This window comes from Oncorhynchus mykiss, chromosome 7 (genome assembly GCF_013265735.2).
Source record: "Oncorhynchus mykiss isolate Arlee chromosome 7, USDA_OmykA_1.1, whole genome shotgun sequence".
In the NCBI taxonomy this organism is placed as follows: Eukaryota; Metazoa; Chordata; class Actinopteri; order Salmoniformes; family Salmonidae; genus Oncorhynchus; species Oncorhynchus mykiss.
Genome location: NC_048571.1, coordinates 79,987,537 through 80,001,014, shown reverse-complemented (window position 1 = coordinate 80,001,014; position 13,478 = coordinate 79,987,537). Strand labels below are relative to the sequence as shown.

General features: G+C 44.9%; 1 protein-coding gene across 1 annotated transcript in view; it reads left to right on the top strand.

Moving 5' to 3' along the window:
- Positions 1 to 10,416, top strand: part of LOC110528568 (vesicle-associated membrane protein-associated protein B) — a 34,589-nt gene extending 24,173 nt beyond the window's left edge. The window contains exons 4-6 of the mRNA XM_021610701.2: positions 2,993 to 3,073; positions 6,773 to 6,955; positions 8,151 to 10,416. Of these exons, the coding sequence (XP_021466376.1) occupies positions 2,993 to 3,073; positions 6,773 to 6,955; positions 8,151 to 8,309 (423 nt within the window). The 3' untranslated portion in view covers positions 8,310 to 10,416. The remainder of the gene's footprint in view (positions 1 to 2,992; positions 3,074 to 6,772; positions 6,956 to 8,150) is intronic.
- The last annotated feature ends 3,062 nt before the right edge of the window (positions 10,417 to 13,478 follow it).

Genomic DNA, 13,478 nt, shown 5'->3' with positions numbered 1-13,478 from the left:
CGGGGGCCCTCCAGGGGTGGGTGCTTAGCCCCCTCCTGTATTTCCTGTTTACCCACGTCTGCGTGGCTAAGCACGACTCCAACACCATCATCAAGTTTGCTGACGACACGACGGTGGTGGGATCACCAACAGCGATGAGACAGCCTACAGAGAGGAGGTCAGAGAACTGGCAGCATGGTGCCAGGACAACAACCTCTCACTCAACGTCAGCAAGACAAAGGCACAGACGTCAATTCAACGTCTATTCCACGTTGGTTCAACATATTTTAATTGAAATGACGTGGGAAAAAACATTGATTCAACCAGTGCGTGCCCAGTGGGAAGCTCATCGTGAACATCAGGAAATAGGGGTGGGTGCACACCCCCATCCACATCAACTGGGCTGCAGTGAAGAGGGTCAAGAGCTTCAAGTTCCTCTGTGTCCACATCACTGAGGACTTATCATGGTTCTCTCACACCGGTACAGTCGTAAAGAAGGCACGTCAACCCCCTTTTTCTCCCTCAGGAGGCTGAAATGATTTGGCACGGACCCTCAGATCCTGCTGCGCCATCGAGAGCATCCTGACTGGTTGTATCACTGTCTGGTATGGCAACTGCACCGCCCTCGACCAGAGGGCCCTATAGAGGGTGGTAGGATGGGCCAGCGCATAACTGGGGGTGAGCCGCCAGCCATCCAGGACATACACGCCAGGCGGTATCTGAGAAAGGCACGAGAAATTGCCAAAGTCTCCAGCCCCCCGACATGGACTGTTCTCCATGCTCCCATCCGGCAGGCGCAACCAGTGCATCAAGACTCAGACAAATAGACACCAAAATAGACTCCTAAACAGCTTCAATCCCCCGACCATAAGAGTGTTAAATGGCTAACAACTACTGCTCCCTCTCCACACTGACTCTCCACACTGACTCTGTGCCCATCTACCCACTCATACACAACCTACACTGCTGCTAAAATGATTATTGATTAGATGTATTACTCCATTACGCTGCTGTCCATTGATTGCCATTACCAATTCCATTACCGATAGTATTGATCTATTTATTCTGCTACTGGTCACTAGTACTCCTGTTTACATGTATCACTACCGGTCCAAAGTTTTAAAACACCTACTCATTCAAGGGTTTTTCTTTATTTTTACTATTTTCTACATTGTATAATAATATTGAAGACATCAAAACTATGAAATAGCACATATGGAATCATGTAGTAACCAAAAAAGTGTTAAACAAATCATCAAATATTTTATATTTTATATTCTTCAAATAGCCACCCTTTGCCTTGATGACAGCTTTGCACACTCTTGGCATTCTCTCAACCAGCTTCATGAGGTAGTCACTCGGAATGCATTTCAATTCAAAGTGAATTTGTGGAATTTGTTTCTTTCTTAATGCATTTGAGCCAATCAGTTGTGTTGTGACATGGTAGGGGTGGTATACAGAAGATACCCCTATTTGGTAAAATACCAAGTTCATATTGTGGCAAGAACAGTTCGAATAAGCAAAGAGAAACACTTTTTTAACACTTTTTTTGGTTACTACATGATTCCATATGTGTTATTTCATAGTTTTGATGTCTTCACTATTATTCTACAATGTAGAAAATAGTTTAAAAAAAATAAAGAAAAACCCATCAGTAGGTGTCCTAAAACTTCTAACTGCTAATGTATATTACCACTAGTATATATTACCATACGTATTTATATATTCCTTCTACCAGTCACTTTTCAGTCATGTTTACATGTATATCCTACTACCAGTCACTTTTTATGTGTAAACACCCCACTCCAGTACCCCTGCACATTGATTCAGGTACTGACACTGACCTGTATATACTTGCATTTGCGTGTGTCTTTACCTCACATTGTAGTTTTTTAATATATATATATATACTATTTTCAGTTTTTTATTTAATTGTCATATTTATTTAGATTTTTTAAGTAAATATCTGCAGTCAACTTGGGCACTCGGTTATGAAATAAAGCAGATTGCGTTCTTCAATTTATGTGTTTGATTATTTTTCATTATGAAGCTTACCAGTAGTTCCCTGAATCAGCAGAGCCATCACCTTGTTTGTTTCCAAGCGCACAACGACGAGAGACCCGAGCCTCGTGAGCAGGGTTGGGGATCAATTCCATTTCAGTTCCTGTCAATTCAGGAAGTTAACCCAAATTCCAATTCCAGATTTTCCTCATTGAAAGGCATTGGAATTAAAGTTTGGAATTCATTGTACTTCCTGAATTGACTGGAATTTAAATGGACTTGACCCCACCCTGTTCGTGAGCCACTCTCACTGTTGTGCAGCATGCAATGATCTGGAAACACTTCACAACTAAATATTTTCCAGACTGATATCTTAACTATTAAGTTAACTGTGTCTAAATTGCAGTTGTGCATTTGGTCTGCTAACTTAGTAGCTAGTTATCCAAGTGGTAATCTTTGTGCAAAATCAAGCTTTTCTTGATAACAGCAGAGAATTCCAACCTGGATCAAGATCCTTTCTGTGTAAGATTAGTTTTGTGCAGAAAACTGTGAGTAGCATTTTCTTGTTACATGTGTAAGTTTATGAGCTGGGATGTCTGTCCTGTATAAAATGTTTGCATGTGCTCATTAGCAATTTGCTAACAATCCCCAGTGTAATTCTTATATGTACGCGTTAGCATTGCTAACCTTTGGATTACAGAGACTCAGTGGGGTCTTTTGCGTTTTTTTTAAATAGCAACCTTATGTTCAGTGCCTGTAATACCGCATACTCCGGGATGACACAAAGACAGTATGAAAATATGGATACCGCCCAAACCTAGTGAAAAACAAAACACTGCCGAGTCTGAAGCCTCTTGATTGTGACAGAACAGAAAGGTTTGATAAACACTTCACACAAGTGGATGAGGAAGACAATGGGGGAACAAATCTCACTGCCGGTAAACCACTGTCCAGTTTGCTTTCCCCGGTCTTGGGCTCACGTTGGCTGTGGTCTCTCCCTCTCTCTCTGCAGTGGAAGGAGGCAAAGCCAGAAGAGCTGATGGACTCCAAACTGAGGTGTGTCTTTGAGCTGCCGGCGGAGAACGAGAAAACGGTGGGTTCATAGTCTCTTATTACTTCTCTCTTGCAATATTTATATAGTTGCCTCCCAAAAAAATGTCAGCCTACTATAAAATACATAATTCAACTACTGAGCCGTATTGTATGCTCAAATAAATGGGGAATTTATATTATTTTATACTAATTTGTCAGAGAAATTGATTTTGTTAAACTAGTTTTTTCTCAAAAAGGTAGGGGTCAAAATGATTGACACCCCTGTTTTCAATACCTCAACCTTTGCAAGGATAACAGCACTGAGCCTTTTTCTGAAATGTTTTATTAGTTGTAGAACATATTGGGAGGGGGATCTTAACCATTCCAGACCCTCTGTGCGTATGGACTGCCCTCTCCAATACAAAACTACCGGGGGGGGGGGGGGGTTTGGGACCAACTTTTTATTTAGTTTTCAGGAGAGGGGTTATTGGTACAGGTGTAAGTCATAATCATTCAGATATGTTCATAATTCACACACAAAAAAAAAACACTCAGAGAAATGCATACAAAGTTAACCCTAACACATTCTCCCCCTCAGTCTCCTTCCACCCTCCCCACCCTGAAACCATGTTTCCCACCCAGCAACCGAGGTTGCTTGTCAGTCCCCCCTCCCACCCATCCATCTCCTGAGACTCCCCCCATAACATCCAGAGATTCTAATAGTAACTATATCCACTGGTTAAATGGGAGAGAGAGAGCGAGTGAGAACCAATATTTTGTCAGTAATAATTTTGAAATTAATTTTGTAACTTTGTCCCAGAATCATTTAACAGCATGACACTCCCACATCATATGACGGAATGTGCCTTACTGATTTAGGGGACATAGTGAACAATCGGGAGTTGGGGATCATTTCAGCCTAAAATATTTAATTGCCGTTAAATACAGTCTGTGAACAAACTTAAAATGTAAAGTACCATTAAAAAGTTTGGACTATGTTGTAGAATAATTGTGAAGACGTCAAAACTATGAAATAACACAAATGGAATCATGAAGTAAGCTAAAAAGTGTTAAAAAAAATCTAAATATATTTTAGAAGTAGCCACCCTTTGCCTTGATGACAGCGTTGCACACTCTTGCCATTCTCTCAACCAGATTTTTTTCAACTGCATATTTACCATCTTCTGTCATCTTCCCTCTTCCTTGTTTTTCTCACACACACGCACTTTTTCTTTCCCTGTCGCTCCGTCTCATCTGTTACACGTCTCTAAAACTCAAGTGATTTAGTAGAGAAAATCCCTGTGGAGAAAATCCCTGTCATCAGGAGTCGAGGCAGAGCTCCCCTTGTCTTGCCATAGCCCCAGCCATAGCCCCAGCCATAGCCCCAGCCATAGCCCCAGCCCCAGCCATAGCCCCAGCCATAACCCCAGCCCCAGCCATAGCCCCAGCCATAGCCCCAGCCATAGCCCCAGTCATAACCCCAGCCCCAGCCATAGCCCCAGCCATAGCCCCAGCCATAGCCCCAGCCATCAGCCATAGCCCCAGTCATAACCCCAGCCCCAGCCCCAGCCATAGCCCCAGCCATAGCCCCAGCCATAACCCCAGCCCCAGCCATAGCCCCAGCCCCAGCCATAACCCCAGCCATAACCCCAGCCCCAGCCATAGCCCCAGTCATAGCCCCAGCCATAGCCCCAGCCATAACCCCAGCCATAGCCCCAGCCATAGCCCCAGCCATAGCCCCAGCCATAACCCCAGCCATAGCCCCAGCCATAACCCCAGCCATAGCCCCAGCCATAACCCCAGCCATAGCCCCAGCCATAGCCCCAGCCATAACCCCAGCCATAACCCCAGCCCCAGCCATAGCCCCAGCCATAACCCCAGCCATAACCCCAGCCATAACCCCAGCCCCAGTCATAGCCCCAGCCATAGCCCCAGCCATAACCCCAGCCATAGCCCCAGCCATAGCCCCAGCCATAACCCCAGCCATAGCCCCAGCCATAACCCCAGCCATAGCCCCAGCCATAACCCCAGCCATAGCCCCAGCCATAGCCCCAGCCATAACCCCAGCCATAACCCCAGCCCCAGCCATAGCCCCAGCCATAACCCCAGCCATAACCCCAGCCCCAGCCATAGCCCCAGCCATAACCCCAGCCCCAGCCATAACCCCAGCCATAACCCCAGCCCCAGCCATAACCCCAGCCATAACCCCAGCCATAACCCCAGCCCCAGCCATAGCCCCAGCCATAACCCCAGCCCCAGCCATAACCCCAGCCATAACCCCAGCCATAGCCCCAGCCATAGCCCCAGCCATAGCCCCAGCCATAACCCCAGCCCCAGCCATAACACCAGCCATAGCCCCAGCCATAACCCCAGCCCCAGCCATAGCCCCAGCCATAGCCCCAGCCATAACCCCAGCCATAACCCCAGCCATAACCCCAGCCCCAGCCATAACCCCAGCCATAGCCCCAGCCCCAGCCATAACCCCAGCCATAGCACCAGCCCCAGCCATAACCCCAGCCCCAGCCATAGCCCCAGCCATAACCCCAGCCCCAGCCATAACCCCAGACATAGCCCCAGGCATAGCACCAGCCCCAGGCATAGCACCAGCCTTAGCCCCAGCCATAACCCCAGCCTTAGCCCCAGCCATAGCCCCAGCCTTAGCCCCAGCCATAGCACCAGCCATAGCCATAACCCCAGCCATAGCCCCAGCCATAACCATAACCCCAGCCATAACCATAGCCCCAGCCATAACCCCAGCCATAACCATAGCCCCAGCCATAACCATAGCCCCAGCCATAACCCCAGCCATAGCCCCAGCCATAGCCCCAGCCATAACCATAACCCCAGTCGTAACTATAGCCCCAGCCATAGCCCCAGTCATAGCCCCAGCCATAACCATAGCCCTAGTCATAACCATAGCCCCAGCCATAGCCCCAGCCATAACCATAGCCCCAGCCATAACCCCAGCCTTAGCCATAGCCCCAGCCATAACCCCAGCCTTAGCCATAGCCCCAGCCATAACCCCAGCCTTAGCCATAGCCCCAGCCATAACCCCAGCCATAACCATAGCCCCATCCATAACCATAGCCCCATCCATAACCATAGCCCCAGCCTTAGCCATAGCCCCAGTCGTAACCATAGCCCCATCCATAACCATAGCCCCAGCCATAACCCCAGCCTTAGCCATAGCCCCAGTCGTAACCATAGTTCCCTGGGCCACACTCTCACTTTTCACACAGTTTATTATTGTTGCAATTACTCTGCAAAGCACACACAGATGGTAGAAGATCACTTCCCCCGGGATGAGCAGAAAATATGAGCCCCATGAACAAAGCCACAGGGAAAATGGGCCGTTGTTGTTTTTGTTAATTATGATCAGCGAGATATATGGCTGGAAGCAACAGCATCGTCGGGCCACGTAGTTGGGAGTGAAAATGGAAACCAGCTTTTGCATCTCTTTTTGGAAGTATTGGGATTGCGGGAGTGTGTGTGTGTCTGTGTGTGTGTCTGTGTGTGTGTCTGTGTGTGTGTCTGTGTGTGTGTGTGTGTGTTTGACTGCACTCGCCTGCCTCTCTCTTAGTGTACGACATGACTGCAATCACAACCAGCCAGGCATGCAGCAGAACAAGTCACCAACATTCACTTTCTCCATATTGATTCCTTATTGTGACATTACCTTTGAGGTATGTTTCTGCATATGTACCAAGATGTTGTAATAAACCTAAGCCCTCTCTCCCTCTTCCCGCCTCTTCACCCACAGCACCAAGACCCGGATGCCAACAAGATGATGTCGTCCAACCTGCTCAAGTCAGAGTCCTCCACACTGTCCATGAAGTCCATGAGCTCCACCCTGGACGACGGCGAGGTCAAGAAGGTCATGGAGGAGTGTAAGAGGTTGCAGACGGAGGCACAGCGGCTACGGGAAGAGAACAAGCAGATCAGGGTGAGAACCAAGGAGATGTCTGGGATTCAATCAAGGACTCAGTCAATGGCTATATACTGATGGACAAAACATTAAGAACAGTGCTCTTTCCATGGCATAGCCTGACCAGGTGAAAGCTATGATCCCTTGTTGATGTCACTTGTTAAATCCACTTCAATCAGTGTAGATGAAAGGGAGGAGACGGGTTAAAGAATGATTTTTAAGTCTTGAGACAACTGAGACATGGATTGTGTATGTGTGCCATTCAGAAGGTGAATGGGCAAGGCAAAAGATTGAAGTGCCTTTGAACGGGGTATAGCCCCAGTCATAGCCAGTAGGCGTACCGGTTTGTGTCAAGAACTGCAACGCTGCTGGGTTTGGAATGGTTCACTACCCAAAGGATATTCATTATCCAGCCAACTTAACACAACTGTGGGAAGCATTGGAGTCAACATGGGCCAACATCCCTGTGGAATGCTTTCGACACCTTGTAGTGTCCATATCCTGTCAATTTGAGGCTGTTCTTAAGGCAAAAGGGAGTGCAACTGAAGGTGTTCCTAATGTTTTATACACTCAGTGTAAATCATTCATTTTAAATTCAGAAAATGGATGTAGCAGCCCCAGATTTCCCCTTTAAAGAGCAGCACGCCACCCGCCACAGATTTCCCCTTTCAAGAGCAGTACGCCACCCGCTGGCCTGCCACCTCCCCTTTAAGTAGTGCCAGAGGCGGAATTGCTTTTGGCCACTCCCATCCCTGGATCCAGATAACACTAACAGAGCCCGCCCACCCGCTGTTGGGAAATGAAGTGTGTTAAAAGCTGGTGCCTGGTGGAGTCCTGAGGGGGTTTAGATGATTTACACATCCCCTTTGAATGAATGGACGACATTACCTATCTTTGACTGAATAAATGACATTACCTATCTTTGACTGAATAAATGACATTACCTATCTTTGACTGAGGGATGTGGATAATACTGATGGTAATTTCCCCCCCCCCTTCTCTCTATTTCACCATATCTATCCCTCTCCCCCCTCTATCTCTTTCCTTTCCTCTCATATCTATCCCTCTCTCTTTCTCCTCTCTCCATATCTATCCATCTCCCCTCTCTATCCCCCTCTTTTTCTCTCTTTCTCTATCTGTTCACCCTCTCTCTCTGTTCCTATTTCATCTTTCTCCTTCTCTCACTCTCTTTTGGTTTCACCACCCCCTCCAGGAAGACGATGGCCTGCGGATGAGGAAGAGCAATGTGTTGTCCTCCTCCCAGCACTCCTCCCACTCCATGGTGAAGGAGGAGGGGCTGAGCCTGCGCACAGTAGCCCTCATCGTGCTCTTCTTCGTGGTCGGAGTCATCATCGGCAAGTTGGTCTTGTAAGAGCAAGCGGCGAGCGAGAGACGGCCAACCGCATGCTTTCGGGGGATTGAAACAAACGGATTTGGGATTTTTTTTAATTCAGAAATGCCATATCAATGGGGTAGTTTTGAATCGTTCATTTATGTACAAATAAAAAAAGATACAAATCAAAATTCCATGTTGTGAACAAACCAACGAGAGAAAAAACAACAACTTGTTACAGGATCTCTTTAATCATAACATAATCATTCTGGCCTACGCCACAGATACAGTAGGAGGGAGTCAAATGCAGATCATTGATAGTCATTGACGTAAAGGATTTTCTAAACACCGGGGGGGGGGCTTGCGATTGAGTCAGTTTGCGTTGTGTGAATGAATGTTTTCACGGATTGTCATTTATCTTCACAAGTGGCCACAGGCCGTAGGCATACTCTGTGTAGTGAATCCATAGTAACCCTGGATTAAAGTAAAACCAGGTGGGCAGCACTCTTTTTGTCTCACCTCGTTTACAACATGATTGACAGGGAGGCTTCAGGAAGTAGATGGGATTATGCACAGGGCTACTGTCAACCAAACTGACTCTTCCAATCAGAGGCTTTGTATAGACCGTCTCCTCTGTGATTGGGGAACATCCTTAATCGACACAACAACCCCCTCCTCCGTCTCCCCATTCTCTGTTTTTCCAAGCTAGAACATTTCCCCCCTTTTGATCATAAATACCTAAGTTGGCAGTATATTCTTGATTGCATGCGTCCACTAAAGAGCATTGCATTTTATGGGACATTTTACATTTAATTGAATTGCTTTCATCATTGTGATGTTTCTTTTCAGCCTTAGATTTTCTCAACTTCAACCTTCAGATTTTTTTTTCCCCCTTTTCATTTTTTTTCATTTTTTTCGTTTTTGTGCTAAAGTTTTTTTGTTTTTTAGGGTTTGAGGTATTATTAAAAAATGTATGCAGCTAAATGAACTCCGGATGGGTTGGGACTGAGTCACTGAATAGCCTACTTACTTTGTGACTGTTATTAGCACGTTATTCTAGAAGGAAAGAAGGGAGAGAGGGAATGAGGAAAGGTACTTGTAGAAGTGAGTTTTGTTGAGGTTTTGTCGGTTTTCTTTTTTCTTCTCCAAGCTGTACATTTGTTGATCTGTCAGGCAGAACTGTCATTTAAATGGTTTATGCAGTCCGTTCACCATGCTGTGACTGTCCACGTAACTCTTAAAGAACATTTCTCCAACTGTATGGTCATTGGCTTCATTCACCCCACTACGGTCAGCATCGATAGTTTTGGATCTTTGTCTGTTTGTTTCACCGTTATAGTTATCACTGCACTCATGTTCATTTTAATGCACTATATTCTCAAGAATGTTTTTTTTTCCCAGTATCTATTAATGTAACTGTTTTGTTAGTTGACGTGTCTCTGCATTTAACTCACAAGAAAACTAAAACATACTAAACTATATACTGAAGGGACCATTCTGCCTTTTGTGTTTGTCCCTACTGTTTTTGATTGCTTTGTCCTTAATGGGATTCATGTCAAAAATGCAATACACTCAATTTCTTTCATCTCACTGTCGCAGATTATGGATAACAAAAAATAACTTGCAGATGGAAGTATGGATTTGAGGAAAGAGCGAGGGAGAGAGTAACCTACTGTATCTACGTGTGACTGAGAGTAACCTATTGTATCTACGTGTGACTGAGCATAACCTCCTGTATCTACGTGTGACTGAGAGTAACCTCCTGTATCGACGTGTGACTGAGAGTAACCTCCTGTATCTACGTGTGACTGAGCGTAACCTCCTGTATCTATGTGTGTGTGAAGCATGACTGGGGGAGGGCAGAGGGCAGAACAGGTCTGAGCTGAACTACTCTGTCCCAATGGTTGTGAAAACACTAAAATTGACCTGTCTACCATCGTGCTCCATGTAAGCAGTCTACCATCGTGCTCCATGTAAGCAGTCTACCATCGTGCTCCATGTAAGCAGTCGGCAACTGTTTTGTATGTATATAAATAAATCTAAGAAAAATTCCTATTCCTAGTCAAGTAGTCAGTCTATGGTGTTAAACCTTGATGGACTATGTAGCATCTTAATAATTTAAATGAATAAAGACCCTACCTAATTCTGTGTGAAGTCATTTCCTCTTTGTTCAACAAACCGGTCCGGAAAACAATTACATTTTTCATCCTCTGACTGAGAAAGCCGACAGCCTTGTTGACCGGTTTCATCTACTTTACAAAGTGTCAAGCTGTAAAAAGCTCACCACAGTGTCCAAGCTCATCACCGTGTCCGAGGGAAGAGGGACTTAGTTGGATGTCACTACTTTCACATGTCTAGATTAAATAATGGAGAGGGAAATGTCAGCATCTGAAATTAGCATTCCCCTCACAGCCAATACATCTCCACTGACATCTGCTGCTACATTAGCTATAGATGGTTTGCTTTATTTGGCTGTGGTTCTTGCAATGTTTTTTTTTTTTAATGTTGAAAACGATGTTTCCTTCTGGTAATTAGCTTTCAATGTGTCGTGGTGTTAAATGAGAAGTTGTTTTATTCATGTTATTGTATCTTTAACACCCTGTAAATGTTCTGTCAGCACTTCAGGTTTTGGATTGACCTCCTGAGGTGCACCTGAAGTCAGTAGGAACTGTGGTGTTTTAAGTTGGTGGGGCCTAGGTACTGTACATCTAGAGGCACTGTTGTGGAAATGACCCCATATTCATTTACATTTTTCGATTCAGCTAGGGAATTGTCATTTCCAAGAAAAATAGCAATGGAATGTTCTCAAAACTGTGATAATGATAATCGACCCTATACGACGCACCTGAAAACGGGTCAACTCAGAAATACCCTATGCATTGACACCGTGTGTTGACGTGTGCCAATTTTCCATCGAGAATGTTTATAATACACTTAAGGAAGGAGGAATTTACACCAGAAGACTTGTCATGGAGATTTATGAGGAAATGGATGGTTTCCAATCATTCTCTTCACAGCCTTTACAGACCGATAGTCTGGTGGATGAAACTCTACAGATGTTTTTTACTCCAGTGACCACAGGAAAACCACATTAGATGTTACGTGTTTGAGTTTTGGCCCTTGACTGGATTGGTTCCAATTGTGTCTGTAGTGTACATACAAGGCCTTCAGAAAGTATTCATACACCTTGACCTATTCTACATTTTGTTGTGTTACAGACTAAATTCAAAATAGTCAATATATATATATTTTTTGTATCTCTCATCCATCTACACACAATACGTGTGACTGAGCATAACCTACTGTATTATTGACAAAGTCAAAACAAGTTTGTGGAATTTTTTGCAAATGTATTGAAAATGAAGTGGAGAAATATCTAATTTACATAAGTATTTACACCCCTTTCCTATGACACTCCAAATTGAGCTCAGGTGTTTCCAATTTCCTTTGATCGTCCTGGATGTTGCTACAACGTGATTGGAGTCCACCTGTGGCCAATTCAATTATTTGGACATGATTTAAAGAAACACACCTGTCTATATAAGGTCCCTACAGTTGGTGTGCACGTTCGAGCAGAAACTATACCATGAAGTACAATAAACTGTCTTGCTGAGAATTGTGTTGAGGCATATATATGGGGATGGTTATAAAAAAATTATAGAGTGTGGAAATTGTAAAAATATGGAACTACCGAGACTACCTAGAGCTTGCGTCCGACCAAATTGAGCAACCGGGAAAGAAGGATAATGGTCAGGGTGGTGACCAAGAACCCAATGACCACTCTGACAGAACTTCCTTGGCCGAGAACCTGCCTGGTGGACAACAGTCTCTACAGCACTTCACCAATCTGGGCTTTATGGGAGAGTGGCCAGACGGAAGACACTCCTGAGAAAAAGGTACATGACAGCACGCCTGGAGTTTTCAAAAAGGCACATGGACGATTCGGAGCAGAAGGCAAAAGACTGTGGTCTGATAAGACAAAAGGGTAGCTCTTTGGTCTAAATGCAAAGTGCCATGTTTGTAGGAAACCAGGCACAGCTCATCACCCATCTAACACAATCCCTACCGTGAAGCATGGTGGTGGCAGCATCATGCTATGGGGATGCTTTTCAGCAGCAGGAACTGGGAGACAAGTAAAGATAAGAGGGACCAATGAATGGAACCAAAAATAGGCAAATCCTTGATGAGAACCTGCTTCAAAGTGTAAATAACCTTAGACTGTGGTGACAATTTACCTTCCTACAGGACAATGACCCCAACCATACAGCCAAAGCAATGCTGGGATGGCTTCAGAATAAGAATGTGAAAGTCTTTGAGTGGCCCGGCAAAAGCCCAGACTTGAAAGCAATTGAAAATCTGTGGAAGGACTTGAAGATTGCTGTTCACCACCACTCCCATCTAATTACCCCCTCAACCGTAAGGCTCTCCAGAGGGTGGTGAGGTCTGCACAACGCATCACCGGGGGCAAACTACCTGCCCTCCAGGACACCTACACCACCCGATGTCACAGGAAGGCCATAAAGATCATCAAGGACATCAACCACCCGAGCCACTGCCTGTTCACCCCGCTATCATCCAGAAGGCGAGGTCAGTACAGGTGCATCAAAGCTGGGACCGAGAGACTGAAAAACAGCTTCTATCTCAAGGCCATCAGACTGTTAAACAGCCACCACTAACATTGAGTGGCTACTGCCAACACACTGACACTGACTCAACTCCAGCCACTTTAATAATGGGAATTGATGGGAAATGATGTAAATATATCACTAGCCACTTTAAACAATGCTACCTTATATAATGTTACTTACCCTACATTATTCATCTCATATGCATACGTATATACTGTACTCTATATCATCGACTGTATCCTTATGTAATACATGTATCACTAGCCACTTTAACTATGCCACTTTGTTTACATACTCATCTCATATGTATATACTGTACTCGATACCATCTACTGTATCTTGCCTATGCTGCTCTGTACCATCACTCATTCATATATCCTTATGTACATATTCTTTATCCCCTTACACTGTGTACAAGACAGTAGTTTTGGAATTGTTAGTTAGATTACTTGTTGGTTATTACTGCATTGTCGGAACTAGAAGCACAAGCATTTCGCTACACTCGCATTAACATCTGCTAACCATGTGTATGTGACAAATAAAATTTGATTTGATTTAATCTACAGGGAAGAACGGAAGA